The 21,212-nt window shown below is 42.9% G+C and overlaps 1 protein-coding gene across 12 annotated transcripts in view; it reads right to left on the bottom strand.

Moving 5' to 3' along the window:
• CADPS2 (calcium dependent secretion activator 2) overlaps positions 1-21,212 on the bottom strand; it is a 382,815-nt gene that overhangs the window by 140,304 nt on the left and 221,299 nt on the right. For all 12 annotated transcript variants that reach the window (XM_045288824.1, XM_030885179.2, XM_045288828.1 and 9 more), the window contains exons 11-13: positions 16,163-16,299; positions 14,229-14,416; positions 593-694 (exon numbers count right to left, since the gene is read on the bottom strand). In XM_045288824.1, coding sequence (XP_045144759.1) covers positions 593-694; positions 14,229-14,416; positions 16,163-16,299 — 427 coding nt within the window. The remainder of the gene's footprint in view (positions 1-592; positions 695-14,228; positions 14,417-16,162; positions 16,300-21,212) is intronic.

The following is a 21,212-nucleotide window of genomic DNA, read 5'->3' as shown; positions in this document are numbered from 1 at the left end:
ATGGCTAAATATGAATTATATGCACCTTTTGTAGCCAACTTTAAAGATACAATTAGGAATGGATCTCGTTGCTAACCTGAGACTCTCCTCATCTCAAAACAACGTCAAAATCGGTGTGAAGAGTGTGGGCAACACATGCTCAGACTTTAGGCCAAGGGCAAGGTTCCACCTGGACGTGGCACCAGAGTCTCATGGGCGGCAGGGCAGAGCTGACGAATACACACAGAGAACTGTCAGGTAGTCACTAGAACTGGGGAAATAAGCCACGCAAAGAAGACAAGTGCAAAGGGCAAGCCCAGGTTCACTGAAGCAGTCATCACAGGGCAAAGGGAATTCCAACGTAAGTTGTGGAAGCTGAATGACAGGCTTGGGATCAGACCACAGCAAGCCTTTAATGTAAGCATGGTGAATTTGGAGCAAGCCCTGCAGGCAAGGGGGACATTTCTGAGAGTTCTTTAGTAACATCATGAAGACATCATGGACCTTGTGTAGGGCACGGGAGAATGGTGTGAAGAAAAATCAAATGCTCACATTAATGAGCAGAATCTGTGAAAAAAAATTAAATGCTCACATTAATGAATAGAATTCATACCTGAAATGGCTTAGCTGATTTTCTAAAAGGAAAGAGAGTCTCTCTTTTATCTCCTCAAACCTCTCTTTTTCTTCCATTGAAACCGTTCCAATTCCATCAGGCCTAAAGGGGAAAACAAAGGCAGAACCAGTTAATTTATATTAATATCCCATTTATAAGCTTCTATGTTGTGCTGTTGCCATTAGTGCTTTTGTGTTGTTACCACTCATGGAGACCCTGCGTACAACACAAGGAAATTTTGTTAGGTCTTGCACCAACCTCACCATTGATAGAGCACAATATTCCTAGTACTTTATTTTAATGCCAGGTTGACACAGCTGTAATAACCTATATTAATTATCATCACACCTGTTTACCCTAAAAACAAAACAGAACAAAAATCTCAACCAAATCTTTAAGGCAACTACAGAGATTGGTCTAATAAGTATATATGTTATGTTTGTAGATAAATTCTATTGTTGATCTTTACAGTCATTTGCTTTATACTTTGACCTGAAATGAAAGGAACAAAATTATTCTCATTGAGACAGCCTTCAAGGTGAAAGATTACAATAAATATTTTCCAGATCCCAGGAAACAATGGCTAGTCCTTGAAAATGGAACGGCAGCGGGAAGTGTTTTATAGTAGTACCAAACATTTAACCAATTAAACGGATATCCCCCGAATGGAAATGTTATAAAAGAGTATACTGAATGCAAGCTAAACTGTCTTAACCACTTCTCTCCCAAATAAAAATACCGCTAGTATGAAATTGGTGATTTAATTTTCTTATAAGAGACATATAGAAATTTTGGTTACATTTAGATTTTTGCTACTCTACTCTTTTTAGTATAGCCCTGTAAGCATATAAAAAGAGATAAATATTTGAGTAAGAACATAAATAGCATGAGACTACCCATATTTCTTTTCAAGACCTTAATGCTTAACTGAATATTCTTATGGAACCAATGGAATCTTCCACTACGATGAAAATTTTGCTGAAACCTTCTTTTACTAAGGTTAAAGTTAAAAATGTAAAATACATTGAATAAAGTATGATATTCTGTGTCATTTAAAATATCTATCTGGTTATAATAGTGCTTACCTAAAATTTTGAATGTATAAATTTTAATTATTTCTGTGAGCACATTAATCATCTCATATTCATTTCCAACCTGTTTATTTGTTTCAACTACAAATGAGTCTTTTGCATTAAATGATAATAATTATTTCTTCCCTGATTAGCTTTTTTCTCTGAAGATTACATTTGAATTCCCAAAGGCTTATGCATGTTTCATTGCAATTTACTAAGTTTTAACGTAAAAGGCAGAAACAAGGATTTTAAGCAACAAAGAAAAACAAATGCCTAAAATAACATTGTCAACAAGATTTTATTTGGTGTTCCCAATTATACACATAAACACACATTTTTATATGTGTGCACATGTATATATCTTTGATACTTGTTAACTAGTCAATTAGAATCAAAGCAATTAATTTTAAAGTTATACTTGAATCACACTGACACAAAGACCTTATTCATGTCAAAGCATCATTAAATCTGAGAAATTTTCTTCAATATACAGTAAGCAATTTGTTACTTCAAAACTTGTGTATTGACAGATTTCATACTTTGAGAATGTTTGTCAAAATTATGCTACGTTCCCAAATTTGGAAGTCTCATTTTTTCTGACTTGAGGTCAGAATAATGCATTCATCATTCCTATTCCATCAGAAAGTATTTTGAATGTTAACTGCTGAAAAATACATGGTAAGATACTGTCCTTTCTTAATCCTGCTAGGTTTCAAAAGGGGCATTCTACAAGCACTACGATAAAAATAAAAAAAAATACAAGGAATGGAGTGGATCTCTTGGACCCCAATTCCTAAACTGACCTCCTCAACCCTGAATGGCGAGCTGTGACGCCATAGCTCGTCGTAGCCAGGGAGAAGCAGGGGCAGAGAAGCAGCACAGGTGGTAGCCAAAAGACGGCTGCCAAGCAGTGTGGTGGGCTTACTGGTCTGTGAATCAAGAAAGATGCAGGCCTTGGGGCAGGAAGCTTGCAGGCAAGGGGGGCAGGGGCACCTCCAGGCCTTTGTCTGGGGAGCAGGCTTGCTGATCAGTATAGCTTGAGCTGAGTACCTTCTGATGGAGCTTTACTGGTGAAGTGGGATGCCTACGAGGATATGATAAACTCAGAAATCCGTGCCATCTGGTTGATTCCAATCCATAGTGACCTCTTAGGGCAGAATAGAACTGGCCCTGTGGGTCCCCAAGATGGGGAATCGCTATGAGAGTACAAAGCCTCCCTTTTCTCCCAAGGAGCAGCTGATGGCTTCAAGCTGCTGAGCTATCACGTAACCAGTTTGTCACCCACCACGCCACCAGACCTGCTGGGCACACAGGAAGGACAGGCAGAGACAAGAGAGTGTTGTAACACGTAACAAAGCAGGGTAGAGGCCCTGAGGCTAAGAGGCTGAGCTTCAGAGAGGCACACCTGCAGGCATGGCTGAGAAGAAGCTGTCCTGATGTAAGAAGTGCATCTTGACCATTTCTGATCCTGAATTGTAACCAGTTACTTGCCTAAGAAACCTATTAATGGTGACTCCTGGCTGTGAATTCTGTATGGCCACCCTGCAACCAATTATTCAACCTAGCAGAGAAAGGGGGAGTAGCATCGGAACTTGTTAAAAAGTTGGATGGAGAAGGCTTGTCTATTTTCTGCCCCAGAGGACTTGGCCTTGGGTGGATGCTGCCGGCAATTCTCTTCGTGTGCAGTTAGAGGCGGCCAGATACCCTCCTCAGACTATTCGAAGAGCCACTGTTTCATGTTGCTCAAGAAGGTCTGCTATGGAGAAGCTGCTGTTCTTGAAAATTCTGTCTTATCTCTGGTATCCTTTCTATCACCAAGGCCATATTTCCCAACTTCAGATCCTTCTTCTTGGCTTCTAACTTTTTCATTCCAACCACAAGAAAATATCAATACGTCTTGATGAAACATTTCATCCATTTCAGACTGTAGAAGCTGGTAAAAAACCTTCAATTTCCTCATCTTTTTCATTTGTGGTTTATGAGTAAATTTGGAACAAGAGTCACAGGCACTGGTTACAGGACATCATCCTGTCCCAGGCAGCATGGAATTTCAGGATAGATCTTGAAACACTCTTTTTGACAAGCAGTGCATTCCCGGCACAGTAAAATGGCCAATGCCAGTCTATTTCAGCTCACGCATACCAGCCCAATGTTATGCGGCCCAAGCCATTGTTTGACAGCTTCTAGATCTATACTTCCCACTGTGGTCTACAGCAGCTTCTTCTCATTGTGCACATGAGGGTCCTGAAAACTTTCTTCCAGCCGCCTCAAGAAGAGAAGGCAGCTCTTCTCTATTCAGATTTAGAGTGCCTTCGGATGGGAAGGGAAGCCTGGTGGTGCAGAGGGTTAAACACTCCGCTGTTAGCCACAGAGTTGGCAATTCGAACCGCCAGCTGCAGTGTGGAAGAAAGATGAGGTTGTCCATTCCCGCAAAGATTTCTAGACTCAGAAACACAACAGAGCGGTTTGACTCTACCCGAGAGGGTCACTACGATTCAGAATGTATGTCAGTGGTTTGGGTGTCCAGCCTGAAGGGCTGCATGATATCAGACAATATTCTGCTGATTTCCATGAGGTTTTCCCAAGCCAGGTTTTTCAGGAGTTCACTGCCAGGTCCTCTTTCCAGGTCCTCTTTCCACCAGTACAACTTGCCCACCACAGGTGATCCAACAGGTATCTGAAATGCAGCTGGCATGGCTCCCAGCATCACCGAAAACTGCAAGATGCCCCAGTACAACAAACTGACAGTTGAGTGGTAGAGTAATATGAATGTGGCACAAATGATTTGGGTTATTTTTTATCATCTAACAGTGGGGAATATATGAAGTTTTATGCAAAACAGAAAGGATAATCTTATCTAAGAAAAATCACATATATTTCATCCAGGACCCACCCCTGGGAAAATGAGCATGTAGTTGCCATTTTAGTGTTTTGTGATGTAGTGTATTTTAAATATGAAGGGAAGACCACTTTCTCAAGGTAGCAGTGATAAGAATATGGCATCCAGGCTATCAATAAAACTATGGTGTCAAAATGTGGCTTTTATAAAGTGCAATATAAAAGATGGATTTTATATTCTGAATGTTAAACTGGGTGTAAACTCTATAGCTAATAATTAAATATCAAAGTTGTTCTAATGAGACAAGTAGGGTAACTATCTCATGTTATCCAGATTGAATTCTCTCTTTCTCCTGGGGCTTGTATTTGCTGAAGTTACATAAGTTTAATAACAAAACAAAACAGAATAACTGTGTTCTTTGTACAAGGCACAAATGGATCCTAAAACCGTTTTATAGTAGAAACAATTCTGGTAATTATAGATACAATCAAATAAGGTAGAACATGGGATTTTCTTCTGGTATTATATAACCAACACTTGAACACCCAGCCCAGTTGTGTTGATGTTCATTATTAGTCAATGAACTTACTTCACATAGCATTTTACTGGTAGCGAATGAATACTGTAGGACCGTCCATAGCGATTGTCTCAAACTCTGTCATCTGCCGGATACCCTAGAGACTTGAGTGATGGATACGCTGTCGCCTTTAGCATTGCCAGGCAGCAACGGACTGCCAGGTACAGAGTAGGTGGAAGAACATTGTCCAGCAAAGTCCATTAGGGTTGATTAAGTAGATTCCTTCTTATTAGAGACCATTCCTTTGTTCCAACCCTGCTCCCCTCCACCGGTGAGGTGGGTTTGTTGGGTGATCAGTTGTAATCAGTCACTTGCAAGCAATGCGTGGGCAAAGGGTGAGGTCCGTGGTGCCTGCAAGTTTCTTCATGGGCTGTGCTTCTCTGTCCTTTGCGAAGAGGAATGCAGGGCATCCTACATTCTCGCTTCCCTGAGAGAGAGACACCTGGAGGGTGGTATTTCTGAATTGCCAATTCTGCCTGCAGCACAGCAGGTAAAAGCCACTTTGCACTTCATGTATTTCCCACCAATATCCATTTGTGAACAGAGAGGAAAGGAGAGGCAGGCACAGCATGAGAATCTGAAAGGGCGGGAGGGGCGGAGGGAGAAGACAATAATCTCTCCTTCTTTTGGCTTCCTAAGCTCCAAGGCCTCCTATTGTTGCGATCCAATCCATCTATCATTGGGATGGGCCCACATCACGTAGGCTGGCCCCTTTCTTTCCTCTGTCACGTGAAGTATGCAGGTGGAGAAATTAATTCTCCACTCCTCAAAAAGTTTGTGGGACAATGGAATGAAAAGGTAATGGCATTTTCCCACCAACTTTTTAAACCTCCCCTCACCCCTTTTACAGTGCGATGGAAGAAACAAGTATTCCATGAGAAAAATATTTGGAAGGCAAAATTTAAAACATATTTTTCGCTCTTTTTTTTTCTGTCCTGGCCCTTGCCTTATTTGTATTTCTTCTTTCTATTGGCTTTGGAGGCTTTTAAGATGAGCAGACAGAGTTTTTAGACAGAGACCAATACTCTTGACCACCACGACCCAGTGCCATGGTGAGCTAGGGTCTGTCTCAGGGTGATAATGAACAGGCCAGGGATGGAAGGTGTTTGATAACGAGCCTCTCCCGGGACCTGGTAATAGACCCAAACACCTTGGACTAAACTATATGAAAAATCCGCAGCACAACAAAATACAATGTAAGAAAGAAGAGCCTTGAGGTGGGTGCCCAGAATTCTGAAATACGAACCCCACCCTCTGCCCCATGCAGAATACATGCTTATCTTTAAAGAAACACCCTCCCCCCCACAATATGTCATGAAAGGACTAGCTATATACATCATAATTTGGGCTAAAGAATTCAGGTCAATCAAGAAAATTCCAGATCAGTGTCTCCTCCAGAAATGATACTATTGTGTAAATATCCTTCCAAGCTTCTTCCTATACATTTATAGACATATTGCACATTCTGGCTCACAGTCCACTTCTATGACTTAACGAGCATTTGCTCACATCATTTAAATATTCTAACACATGCTTTCCAGTGGAAGTACAGTTCCTTATAAGTTTCATATGTATTTATACAAATCTTGAATGGTAAAATATTTATCTTACCAATTTTTAAAACATTTTTTAGTATAAAATAGTTCCACAGTAACTAACTCTATACTTTGTATTTTCAGCCTCTCTCATCACCTTAGCATACATTCCTGATGATGGAATTGTTAGAGAAAACAGTGTGCTAATTTCAGGCAGGCATCAGATAGTAAAAAATTGCTTTTTTAGGAAGCACAAGATAACAACTCACGGTGCCCCCCACAGTGCAAGGAATTATTAGTTTCCCTGTAACCTCATCAGCCTTGGCTTCCGTCATTCATTGCAATTATTTTCCATTTTAGACATAAAAACCCTATCCTGTTGTTTTAGCACGTTAAAATTTTTTTTTGTAATGGCATATAATGACACGCACTTTGGGCATGCTGAAGAGAGGTAAATCCCTGTAAAAGAACGTCATGCTTAGTAAAGCAGGAAAAACTCCAAACTCTGCCCTCACACTGACCCCCGATGATGACAAAGATAAAATTATAGCAATGACGTCTAGATAAAAGCCCAAGAACAAGTTGCTGACCTAGTTTGGAGCAGCATGGGAGGATATGATTGAGAAAGATACTTGGACTGAGAGGTGAGAGATGACTCCACTCCGTGCCCTTGACTTGAGTCTGACTCACAGAGACCCGACAGGACAGAGCGGAACTGCCTCTGAGGCTGTAAATCTCAAAGGGCGCGGGAGGCCGCGCATGCTCCGTTGATGGCAGTCTGGAAAACCACGGGGAGCAGCTCTCCTCTTTCACGAGCTCCTGACGACTTTAAATCAACTGGCTGGCAGCCCCAGCAGCGCCCTCATTCTCTCTCCCTCCTGTCCTGTACAATTAATGACCCAACCAGCTCAAAGGGGAGCATACCATATCCTCACCACCTACTTCTCCTCCACTAGGTATCTATCCTCACTGTTGAAACCGGTAAACACACTCTCCTGTCCCTCCCGCCTTCCTTCAAAGGCACGGTGATTTATTGCTTGGGCTCTTAAAGGCACTCCGATTCATTCTTCATAGGTCTGTCCAAATCGTTTTTCCAGAATGCAAATCTGGTGATATGATCTGTTGCCAGCAGAAGTGTATAAGGTAGTATTGGATTGTCAAGCAAAGCACAAAATACCTATATGAGACTCTAGCTATAAGTACATATAATGCAAATAAATGACCCAATAAATAAATAATTAGAAGATAAAAGCCAAGATCCCGCAGAAAGACTTCATGCTTGGGTAACACAGAAGGGCCAGGGTGGGGTAGGGGGAGGGACAGGAAGCTCCTTAATGAGACAGACTTGAGATAGCAGCAACAAAATGAGATGGGCATACCATGAAAGTGAGGCTGGTATAGGACCAGGCAGTGTTTTGCTCGGTTGTACACAGGAATGCTACAAGCCAGAACTTATTCTATAGCATCTAACAACAACAACAACAACAACAACAACATTACAACATCAAATTATGTTGGCAAAATGAGATTACACTTTGCGTTTCTTAAAAACTCAAGTAGGTCAGACTAGATGGAGGTCTACCTCAAGATCAAGAAATCTTTCCCCGTCCTAACTCTAGATGCCAAAAAGGTCTGCCTGGAACCACATTTATAAAAGAAGCAACGACAAGAGGTGTGGCTCTTTTATTTTCTGCTTACTGTTCAATTGACATTTTCTAGTATCTACTGAAGCACTGCCTTTTTTGGGTTTCTTCTTCGGTGACTGAACTTCACTGAGCTCTTCCATTCAGTGGACTAGAAAAGGGTTTGAGTTGTTCACTGCGAATGAACGGTGTTGCCATGGATTGAATTGTCGCTCGATGCCTGTGTTAACTTGGTGAGGTTATTATGCTCAATGGTTGGGCAGTTATGTAACGATGTGGTTTGGCAATTACATAATGAAGTAATCAACCCCCATGAAGTGATCTAAGGTGATCATCCTTATTTGCAATGCATTGTGAACCTTTATGTGTTCGTGAGGCAGGACGAGGCTATCTTAGGCTTACATTTGTCATCCTTATTCAGGCCATAGCCCTGTTCTCATATAAGAAGAGTTTCTCGGGCGTGTAACCTACATCATCTTTTGTCTTGCAGAGGATGACAGGATAGTGAAGCTTCAGAGTTAGGGACGTGGGTACCAAAAGCTAGAAGCTAGAGTATGTCTTTTAGACCTGGGGTCCTTGAGCGGAGAAACACTAGTCTTAGGGACAGGGTAAAGACTGAGGTCAAGAACATGGACATCTTCAAGGACTGGTGAGTCCACAGACGGTGAAAGGAGAGTAGGGCCTTCCCACAGACCTGCCAGAGAAAAAAATCCCTTTCCTTTGGAGCTGGTTTCTTAGATTCTGGTTTCCAGCCTCCTAAGCTGTGAGAGGATGCATATATTTACATGTGTCAAGGCCACCCACTTACAGTACGTGATAGCAGCCACAGAGAGGTGTCAAAAGAAGACAGAGGACCAGCCTAGTGACTGAGCCTTGGTTCAGAGTCTGCAGACCCACTCTTCTTGAGAGACAGGCTCTCTGGTCTTGCTCTAGATGAAGTCTTGATGTGCTCACGGCACACTCACTGTGTTTTCCAGCCACTCTGGGGAGGGGCGGGGACTTCTGAACATCACCATAGCTCCTGCTCATCATCACGGATGGTAGAGGAAGTGAGATTTTCCCAGTTCCCCCCCTCCCCCAATTCATGTGATCACAGTCTTTTATAGAACACTCCCTGAAGCTTATGTCACAAGGACCTGATAATCCAAAAAAACCAACCTCTTGACATGTAGGTATTTCATCATTTATGGGGAGCTTGTATCACTTCATCTGGCTCGTTTAAGAACCACAGCAGGCAGGCAGCGCTGCTATTATTCACTATGCATAAGTGGGACCATGAAGCTCAGGGTAGGACCAACAACTCGAGTCAGAAAGCTCTTAGGTGGAAGTTCCAGGGCAGAAGCTCTGTCTCTAAAATCAGAGCTGTTTCCAACACAACAAAATGGCATCCTCTCTAGCACATCCCCCCTATCTTTTCTGTAGTTGCCTTTGGCAAGACACACTTCTCTTGCTTCAAAATGGAACTAGCAATTGGGTGGGCTAGGTGCTATTATTGGAAGGTTGACAGAGCCTAATTCAGGCAGATTTTGGGGGTGGCTCTGTAGTTTCAGGGAGAATCAAAATGGAGCCTTCAGCGCATATTTGAAGACACGCATCTCTTCTGCCTCTGAACACCCATCACACACAGGAATCGTCCTTGGGAGGGACAAATGATTAAACTCTCTACTACTCACTGCATGGTTGGCTTTTCGAACTCATTCAGTGGACCTTAGTTAGGCAAGAGGTCTTGGGATCTGCTTCCAAAAGATCTGCTTCAAAATCCGAAGAAACAGTTCTATTCGGTACGCACGCAGTCACTGTGAGCCGCAATCAACTGGAGTGAGTGCCACGAATAACACTCTGTAGGTAGATTAAATCTGTGGCCGCACAAGGCTAACTTCGTTTATGACATCTGAGCGGCTTTCCTTACCAACTTGTCTGCAGAAGAAAACCTCCAGGGTCATGATGTGCGTAGTGTTGATACGCTTACGTTCCCTAGGACGTACATTCAAACCAGGGCTAAGCAGTGCTATGAAAAACCGGACGTACCGATCTGTGGCACTGTCTCCAAAACTGGAGCGGGGAAGTTGAGGCATCACCTCTGAAGTGACACACAAGAGGAAACGCTTGCCTCTGTGAAGAACACGGTGTTATGATGATTGTCTGGTGCTCACTAAGGTCGCCTACCATTAGAGACATGACCCGGATTGCCAAGGCAGCAGGGATTGCCTTAGCTCTGAACTTGATCACCTTTGTACCCTGCAAATCCGCGTGGGCCCTTTGTCAGGTGGGTGGCTGCAAGATGGTGGATCTACGGACGTTGCCTATTAAACTAGGACACTGCAGGCATTCCGTGAGGCTGCTTCAGTTTTTCCCAGCCTCCGCGTGACTTACAAACCAAAGATGTCTGCAGGTGTCAACAGAGAACTTTGCCCTGCCACGTATTGTCTGTGCACAGCTCTCTTCTCCTTCCTGCGGTCCTCAGCCGCACTGTCGCCAAGCGACTGGCCGTGCTGTTCCCGGGTGTGCGTGGCGTTCCTCCTGTTTCTGTCCCTGACTCACGTTTGCCCGTTCTTTTCCTCTCTGTTCCTCAGGCTTCGTGCCGGCCAGACATTTTCTGTGTGACTCTATTCTTTTATGTCTGAAATGCCCAGAGAGCTATTCAGCAGGAAAACACCGAGGACGCACACTGGGGACGTTTCCAATCCAGGCGACACCGTTGTCCTTCATGGACGACAGTGACAACAAAAGGCAGCCTTTTCAATTTCCCTTTTGAGCTGCTGACGGGGGAGCTCAGATAATGAGCAAATGACTTTCTGAAGGTGCATCGTGACAGATGTCAAAATTATCATACAATGAAGGACTATGAAAACACTGGAAGGAAAGTGTGCCTTGACATGTTTTTCGGGGGATAACAATAATCTGGGTAAATATCAGATGCCTAGGCAACGGATGAGAGGAGTGCATTTTACAAGAGCACAGTGATACAGACATTGAGCCGGTTCTACTTCCTATCACGGATCCTGGCCCCGGGAGCCTAGGCGACCCAATGGTTAAGGCCTCTGCTGCCAACCAAATTGTTGGCCGTCTGAACCTTCCACTGTGAGAGGCAGGCCTGGTAGGCTGCTTCTGTCAACACTATGGCCTAGAAAATCCTTTGGAGGCATGCGGAACCAGTTATTCCAAACCAAAAGCTACCGCCCTGCCACTGAGTCGACTCCAACTCACAGCAACGTTGTAAGATAGGGTAGAACTGCCTCTGTGAGTTCCTGAGACTGTGACTCTCTAAGGGACTAGAAAGCCGAGGCTTTCTCCTGCAGAGAGGCTGGTGGCTTCGAACTGCTGACCTTTCGGTTAGCAGCCAGATGAGTAACCATTACATCATCAGGGTGCCCCAGCATGGATTTACTGGAAGTTGAAAATTGGCTTGCCAGCACCTAACACCACCACCACCACCACCAACAGCAACAGTGTTATAGCTCTACCTATTTACTTTCTTACTTCAGCAATGTATATCCTCCTGTTAGATGATTTTTCAAAAGGGAGGACGGTAGGAGCATAATAATAATCTACAGTGATAGGGTGTTTGATCATGATTCAGTAGTTGGACATTAGCATTTACTCCACTTTTAAAGATGAAAACTCTGAGATAAAGACAGGTTGATTTGCTCAGGATGGTTCACTTGACACATTTCAGAGCTGGGATTCAGGGTGCTGTTCTGTTTCAGAATTATCAAGGTCCTTAAAAACTGACGCGGCACCTCTCTATACAACAGAACCGCACACTGTGCCGGCCTGTGTCCTCACAGTTGTTGCTATCTTTAAGCTCATTGCGGCACCAAATGCATCAATCCATGTGGCCGAGGGTCTTTCTCCCTTTCACTGACTTTACACAGCATGCCGTCCTCCCCCAGGGGCTGGTTCTACCTGACAACACATCCAAAGCACGGGAGACAAAGTCTCACCATCCTCCCTTCTAATGGAAACTCGAAGGGTACTTTGGAGAGAGAACACGTAACCTGGCAGCAGGTTGTATCTAAGACATCGAGGCGAAGGGGGAGTCTAAAATGCATACGCCATTAATAGAAGTGGTATGAACCCACAGAAAGAAGGCATCTGTTCATTCGTTCATTAAATACTTAGTGGACTTTGTGCCAGGCACTCTGCTAGGAGTGGAAAGAGGTCCCGGAGATAATGAACTTGATTTTATACAAGTCAACTTTAAAGTGCCCACAAGAACTTTCAAAGTACCAGCTGTGAGAAGAACTCTGTAGTTTAGTGGGAGGAGCAATGGCGACCCCGTGGGCTGGGTGTGAGACTGCTCGGTGAAAGGTGGGTACTTTGAGTCAGCCGCTCTTGGGACAAAGAGAGGGTGGTCTGCTTTTATAAAAATTGACAGTTCTACTCTATCTTACAGTGCCACTACCAGTTGGAAGCTACCAAATGACAGTAGATTTTATGGATTCTGAAGTTTTGGTGAAGAACTCGAGGGAAGTAGTGGCATCTAGAGAGGTCATAATTGAGGCTGTGGAAGGGGACAAAAGGAACAAGGTAAAGAAATTCTCAGAAAGAATACACCAACTTCAAGGTCAGAGGTGGCAATGACGTCACACTGCTCTGAGGTATTGGGAGGATCAGGAACTTTGGGCCAGAGACGGTCCTGGGGAAAATAGGGCATGAACCTAGAGAGTTTGGGTCAGTCATTAAGCAGCAGTTTTAGAAGTGTGGGGTCTTGACTTTTCGAAGAGTTCTGGAAGGTGAACCCTAAGAAGAGTCTAAAGCATTATAAAATCATATCAGGCAGGCCCTTACAAGAAGTCTGACGAGGAAGCGTGGAGCTGGAGGTCAAATGGAAGACCATGTGAGAGGAGTCTGGTTCCAAAGTGGAATGGAGGCTTGACCAAGTGACAAAACTGAAGAAAAGGAAAGGTGGGTAGTTTGAGTCAGCTGCTATGGGCAGTTCTGAACATTCATGAGTCCAAGTGCTTGGCACTTAATTGCCCCTACAATTGATAACTTACTAAGGGAAGCAGAATTACCAAGTCTTTCTTTTAATGGTGGTGCTGAGATGCAAACAGATCAAGAAATGTGTGCAATATCACACAGTTAATAAATACCACCTGGGGCCAGTGGAATCCATTGAGCACAATGCTTTTTCTTTCTTTTTTTTTTTTGAGGCTAGAGGAAGCCTAGGGAGTTTTGTGGTAATCAAAGAAAGAAGGGCAAAGAAGGACAGATGGAGTAATGATGGAAAGAAGGTCAAAGGGAATGGAATTTAGGGTTCTTCCTTTATGGGAACAGACCTAACAAAGGTTCCCTGGAGAACAGGGAAGGAGAGAGGCAAGTAGGGATTTTTAAAGTCCAGAAATGCACAGTTGGATGTGTGTGGGGAAGGGAAGGGGGGGCTAACTCAGGCAGCTTTTGGAAAAGCAGGAGGTGAGATAACGGTGGAAGGTACTAGAAGCAGAGCTGAAGAAAAGTGAGCACTTGTTCTTTACATGTAGATTAGGGGTGGGTCTCAGGGGAGATGCCACATTAACTCCATAATTTGTCAATGAGAGTTTACTCCACTGTGTAAAGCAGGGATCATTAGGTCTATGAAAAATCCCTTAACAAACCCCACCCAGGCACATACATGCATGCAAATACAAATACATATTGACACTTAGGCTGTGCAGAGCCCGGAACCAGGTGGCACAAAAACCCGAAAAGGCAGTTTCTCATTTCAGTCACTCTCTCCACACTCTCTTTCAAGTGGCTTTAGTGGCAGAAAAAAGAAAAAGAAATAAAAATCGTTAGTGCAGCTCACCTAAATCAACAGCGTATTGATGTACATTTTTCCTTTGTGGAATTTTTTTTCTCCCCCTTGCGAGAAGTGTTTGCTATTTAAAATCTGTTACTAGGTGATAATGGCAAAGCACATTTTTTTCTCCCCTTCTCTCTTCCCGAGTCAGCCCTACAAATTTCACTGCGTTTGCAAGTAAAAGTACCTGTTGCCATGCACGTGCGAGGCGCAGAAGGCAAAGCTGTAATGGAGCAGGGTCGGGTCAATGACAGCACCGGTTTCTGAATGTTCCATGAGTTCTGTAAGGTAGCAGAGATGTCTGTGACAGCCTCGCACACCGTAACGTGCGCTGTACTCATCTAACACAAACACCTGGCCGGGGCTGAACCAACCCTGCAAAAGAAAAAAAGAAAAAAGCTTTCTGTGCCAAGATTTGCTGTGTGGGGGCACTTTTAGACACTATCAACAACGGCCGCAATGGACGGTCTGCACCGTTATTAGTGGCATGCCACGTTATTTTCAGAAGTGCTCATAACCACCGTGGAACTCTTGGGAAAACTGGCCACCTCACATTAGTTTTGCTGTCTGGCCACAGCAAGGTGCGGGCAACTCGTTATTCTTTGCTGTCCTTCAGCTGAGGCAAACATGCTCACAGTGCCGAAGTTGTCCAGGACAAAGAGTGACATTCAAAACAGTCCCAGAATCTTTATGATTCAATGAAGAGGAACACGCTAAAGCAGATGCTGCCATCAAAATTGCTTTGTAACCAAAAGTGTTTTAGAAAATGAACACATAAAAAATGTCCCTTCGCCTAGCAGCTGTCTCCATGTATTTTGGTGCCTTAAATCTCTGTGCCTTTTGCCTCATTCTGTTTGTCCTTCTGTGACCAGTAAACAGGGTTCCTATGCGACAGCAGCAGAGGCTCCTGATGGGAAATGCTCGGTGGTCGTTCAGGTGCATGCGTGAATCAGTGGGGCGGCCAGTTTGGATGACCCCTGGGGGAAAGCGTTAGACTTCAGTTGGGCTGGAAAAGTGTTTCTCCACATGATGTGGATTTATATGGATTCATTAAAGACATTATAGAGAAAGAAAGGCGAATGCGATGTTGAATTTTAGCAGGGTCTGGTTCAAACTATCTAATGACATGTGCCACCATAGGCACGGAGTAGTAGAGGCTCCCCAAATGGATTGGTGAAACGCCAGTGTGACCCTGGCAACGAACGTTGTCTCATCTCCTTTGGTCTATTCAAACGCCTCATCCTGACATAGAAACCTTACCTTAGAGAGAATGCAACACACAGGATTTGTTGGCTTATAGAGATGAATCCCTATATCCTGAGGTAGCAAGCCTCTCTTCTAAATGCGTATGAATAATATTTTTGTACTAAGTTTCAGCTACAGTTTCCATTTGTAACAGGTAGAAATTTAGCCACACTACTTATTCTAGAGGAGTGGAAGTTATTTTCTGAGGGATGGATGGGAAAAAAGCTTGCCTCTGTGGCTGTGAGGACCCATTGCCCTAGTGGATTCTGACGCCCTGTGTGTCAGAGAACTGTGGTCCGTAGGGTTTTCAATGGCTGATTTTTCAGAAGGGGCTCTCCAGGCATTTCTTTCCAGGTGTCTGTAGGTGGACTCAAACTGCCAACCTTTCAGTTCAACATCTGAGCTTGTTATCAGCTTGCATTGCCCAGGAACTCCTTAACCATTAGCCCTGTTCATTTCCCCCATCCCTAACATGGTCTTTCTAGGAACAAGACAGGAGTGTATGCCATCAGTCTCCGGTGCGCAGAATCCAAGCCTTAAAATGTCTGTTCAGGTCACAGTGCATCTCATCGCAGAGGCTTTATTTTATTTTTTTCTCAGTCTCTCTCTGCATCACAGCCTTCTGTTGTCCTTTGGCCCTCCTCTCGAAGGACAAGCTCAGTGTCTCTTTGTGTCTGCTCTACTGACTATTGAGTGGCACCGCAGTGGTCCTCAAGTGTCTAATTTTACAATTGGGAAGCCATTGATTGGAATCTTTTATCCCCAGCTCCAACTACAGTTATGAAATGAATTGGGGCAAAATGTCACTTCATAACAAGTGTTTCTCACCCTCTAACATCTTTTCTTCTAACCTATGGGGCACCGACTTGTACTCACCAAGCAAGAATAGGAATCATTCAGTCTGTGGTCCAAAGTCTGCCTCTGTAGTAGTCTAAAAAGGAAGGCGTGGTCCAGCTTGCAGGGATTAGCAGAAATAAACTCATCCATGCCATGCTTCTGAAAGCGGTCACCATCTGTAAAACCACAGGGGTGTGCATGTACTTATTTTTCTGGCCTAGCAGTGAACAAATCCAATTTTTGAGGGGCATGCAATTTCTCATACAATAAAAATACCACCAAATCAAACAAAATACCCCAAACTCACTATCATCGAGTCAATGCTGTCTCATAGTGACCTTATAGGATAGGGTAGAACTGTCCCTGTGGGCTTCTGAGAATGTATCTGTACCAGACCCAAAAGCTTTTTCTCCCATGGATAACTCAGCGTATTAATACAAATTAATACGCTGTGTTATATTAACTGGCTGATGGTCCGTTCTGTTATACGTACACAGATAGGGTCACTGTGGGATGGATCCGACGCCAGGGCACTGAACAAAGAGTAATACAACAATGGAAACTTTTGTAGCCTAGATTAAAAACGCTAGGGGAAAAACCCCATCCAGCAATCATGTGGAATAAAGAAGTTTTATTTTCATTCAAAGCCACTTCTAATGTACATCACAGGAAGGAGCTTTATTTTCAAAACTGAGGGAAAGTTGACACATTTCAAGTAGACGGTGGCCAAAAGAAGGGCCAAGTCTATTCACAAACGTAGAGAAAAGAGAAATAAAAAGCAAGCACACAAACAAGCAATGGTGGCGGGAAGCCTGCTTTCCAAATGGCAAACGAGGGCAGAAATGAGCACGCACAACTCAGCTGGATCATTTCCAGTCTCTCTTTTGCAGGGCGCCTTTAATGGGACCAACCTTAATGCAGAAACGGCAATGAACGCTCTCAAGCTTCAAGTTTAAGAGAGATGAAAAGGGAAGCATCATGTTTGTGCAAATATGCAGACAAAGCGCAACGCCCCAAATGGCACTTCAATCAAAGGCCCAAATTCATTTTTCTTTACAGATTCGGTCTTTCAGCGCCTGCAGACCCTGCGGGTTTATCAAAAGGCAAGCTTTTATGATTGCTCTCATTAATGGGTGGGCTTGTCAGAGTCTTCGATGTGAATTACTTACTAAGGATGGATGGAAAAAGCCACACACTGCCCACAAGGAGTGCTGGGGTGTTACAACATTAGCTCTGTTAGAAATGTAGTGTCTATTGGGGCAAGCAATCAGCGATCAAGATGAAAGTGGGCCCCTTACAATGGAGCCAGAGTTTCCATTGTTGCTGGAAATTCCCAGATAGAGCTCACATCGGACCCGAGCAGAAAAGCCGGGTTGTACATGCCAGTTTCTAAAGCTTACATTGTGTGACCCTAAAATTGCTAAGGCAGGGAGGCCCGTTTATTGATGAAACTCAATTATGGAATCAGACTCATAATAAAACTCAATATTGATCTGTGGACATGATGCTAACATCATCAGTCACATTTAGGTATTAAGACCCAGATCCTATTGATCCATGTCAAGTTCAACTTTCAGCCATATTTGTGGATGGAAGAACTATATAATTCAAGCTGAAGGGTTCAAAGCATCCCATTTCTCTTAAGAAGAGATACACCATCTAACTTAGATCACCACTGACAGATCTCAAAAGGTGAATGCAGCAAGTGTGCTGTAAAAGCCCACTGACGAGAGGAGGTCTGGGATGATGGCCCACGGAATTAGCGGCCAAGCTAGTCCTTTCCCTGTAGTAATCACTTACTTACGTGATTAAATACACTCCACGTGGCAAATTGATATTAATTGGATGACTACAAAACTGAACTGATTTTCCTGCACCGGGAAAGGAGACAACCTGACTTCTCTTTCATTTTATTCTTTTGCCTGATAGTTTTTTAATATAAAGAGAAATAGACAGCGATGGGAATCATCTCAAATGAGCAGGCAGAAGAGCAGTGGAAAGTGTAAGACATGAGCTTCCCCCAATGTGAACATTCGTGTGTCTCCTAAAGAATTCCTCTCAGAACCTTCATTTCTCCATGTTTTTCTGAGTAAGAAAAAAAATCCCTTTGGATACCACCTTTATGAAATTTAAACGACTACTTTTCTAAAACATCTGCTGAATTTTATTCATTACTTCTCTCACCAGAAAAGGTCCTAACAAGAAGTTAAAAATAACTCCTGCTAATTGCTGATCTGTCTATATATATATAATTTGCAGAGGGGGTGGAATTTACATTCTCCGTTTACTATAAAGATTTGTAGGAAGACATTTTTCTTTCAAACTAACTTACTTATATTTTCAAAATGAAATACACACGCAAATGGATGAGGCTACAATTTCTATAGTTATGTCACAATCACACAAAGGTATCCCCGTAGGATGCGTCTCCTTCATGCACTGTGAGTCTACCCATTGTGTCTAATGTTGGGGCAAGCCTTTCCTAATCAGACACAGGAGTGGAAAATAACTTTCCAACCATTACCGTTAGTGATGAAAAATGTTCATAGTATCAGCTGAAATCATAAAACACAGATCTGCATTAATGAAAAAAAAACCCCAGACAAATAACCCACTGAAAGTTTTATTTCAATGCCGGTAATCTCTCTGGGGTTATAATCTTATAAAAAGGACAGGTATTCTTAGGAATGGGTTACTTTATCTTTAAATTAAGGGTGGTAAAGTCAACCATTTTGACTTCTTGCTTTCTAGCAGGTAAATACAATTTAAAACATTTTAATGCAGAAACATACTCTCACGAATCAGTATTAGTCACTGGTTTTGATGAATTTAGGAAGAGACAAGAAAACATCAACCATTTTGGTAGCCCTGTGAGAAATTATTAATGTTAAAATTCACCCATGGACTAAAATAAGGGAGGGCCATCTTTTCTCAGAGTATCCTTTTGACATTACACTTCCCTTCTTAATTCTTAGGGCCATCATCTGGATCAAGTGAAAAACATACCTTACACATCAAAACACAACTAAATCCAAGTCTTGGAGAATTACTTTAAAATTGGGTTGTACTCAGCCACCTTAGTTAATGCTTATTGTTAACATAAAATTATGGTGATTGGTTTTAAATAAAAAATGATTCACAGTGCTATGTAAGCTTGTCTTCTGAAACGATGTAAGGAAATTATCAAAACAAACCGACAAGATGTGTGCTTAAACAACGTACTGCAAAACTGTCATAAATTGTGATGATTAACCTATGGACTAACTACAGATGTGGAACATGGTACTTGAGCATCCTGGCAGAGTTACTATGGTAACAGTTGAATATATGCTCCAGCGTCTGAGGTGGTACTGTCACCAGGTGTGGTAACAGCTGATGGAACAAAACCTAAATTGAGAATGACTGCAATTTGCCTAAAGATCTGAGAAGTAAGAGAGGCTGTATTCAACTGGAACCTGAAATTGTAAACTTTTCATTTAGGGGCCTAGGTCCTGGGAGACAAGAGGGAGGAATGAGTAGGTTGTGGGTATCAATTTGAACAGTCAGCCAGGACTGGAAAATCACTCACATAAACAGCCATGTTAGGACTAGTAGCAAGCTGGGCGGCTCCACTGTGGAGGGGGCTTAGTTAGTGGGCCTTGTTTAAGAACCCAAGTCCCGTGGGAAATGTCTGTTAGAGTTCAGAATGTGGCATAAGAGGAGAGAAAGGAAAGCAAGTACAACGAAAACCTAGCTGTTAGGTTTCTTCTTCCTTTGCAACTAACTCCGCTATTTTGCTATTGTGCTGTAGTTATTGAGAGACTTAGGATAAAAAGAAGAGGGGCAACAAAAGATTGGGGAGAGGAACAAGAAGGCCTTGGGGAGAGGAACAAGAGGGGAAGAGGGGGGTCATTCCTCAGTACTGTGAGTCCACTCAGCACCCAGGGCTGGGACTTACAAGGTTGAAAGAGAGGGTGCTGCTAGGTAATAGCCCATCTCCTCCTCTGAAAAATGCCAAGGTGACCCCTGCAGCAAATGATGCTTCTGAAAGGCAATCATAAAACGATGACAACAGACAGCTGCCCTTGGGTCAGTTCCAATTTCGGGAGCTTCCATGAGACTCAGAGCTGCACTGGGCTCCATTGGGTTTTCCCAGCGAGGGTCTTTCAGAAATGGACAGCCAGGCCCCTTCTTTCTAAGCACTTCTGGGCGAGTTCTTCCTTCCAACTTTCAGGTTAGTAGTCACAAGCCTGACCCCCAGTTTGTGTCACCCGAGGGCACCTTTGAAACACAGCAACTTGTTTTTAAGCAGTTTGGTGTTAGAGAGTTTGCCAGTAGCGATATCTGCTATTTATCCACACCTCATTAAACTCTTATTTCAGTGCAAGCTCTCACTGAACTTGAAAATTGACAGGATTTTAAAAGTGATAAAACTACAAGCCACCTTTCCTGTGATACCACACATGAAGCCTTTAAAAGATTTAATTTTTAAAAAAATTTGCCCAGATCAACCTCACTACTTATACGTATGTTCTATGCACTCTTATTTTATGATGTGGAAAGGGTCAAGGTTGATAGATAATGTTAACACAGGGGTTATTCACACCTCTATTCTGATCCCAGATACTATCTTCCCTCATATTTGTTAAATTGATGAAAAACCGGATGTAGTGACTTACACATCCTACTTTTCACAGAAAATTACATGTAGGTCATATTTTCCTAAGTTCAAATTTTAATCACCAGGCAGAAACCTAGATCCAAGAGTGACCAAAGCAAACCAATGCTCAATATTTCTCTGAAATAGTATTTTCAATGTAAAGTAAGACAAACACTTTTCCTATGAAGTGTGAACACTTGCACTTATTAGATAAGTCAAGAAGAGAAATTTACCACATTACGGTTTAGCAAATAGCCCCAATCTAAGGGGCTTTTTTCAAAACATCTGGCTTAACATCAAGAGATCTATTCTTTGGTTTACTCTTGATATTAATTTCTTATGGGAAGTTCAGCTACTACTGTTTCAAAAACATCTGGCTTAACATCGAGATCTATTCTTTGGTTTACTCTTGATATTAATTTCTTATGGGAAGTTCAGCTACTACTGTTT

Source organism: Echinops telfairi, unplaced genomic scaffold (genome assembly GCF_000313985.2).
Source record: "Echinops telfairi isolate 266 unplaced genomic scaffold, ASM31398v2 ScPeMD7_23;HRSCAF=83, whole genome shotgun sequence".
NCBI lineage: Eukaryota > Metazoa > Chordata > Mammalia > Afrosoricida > Tenrecidae > Echinops > Echinops telfairi.
The sequence above is the reverse complement of the archived record's forward strand: the minus strand, read 5'-3'. Positions and strand labels throughout refer to the sequence as shown.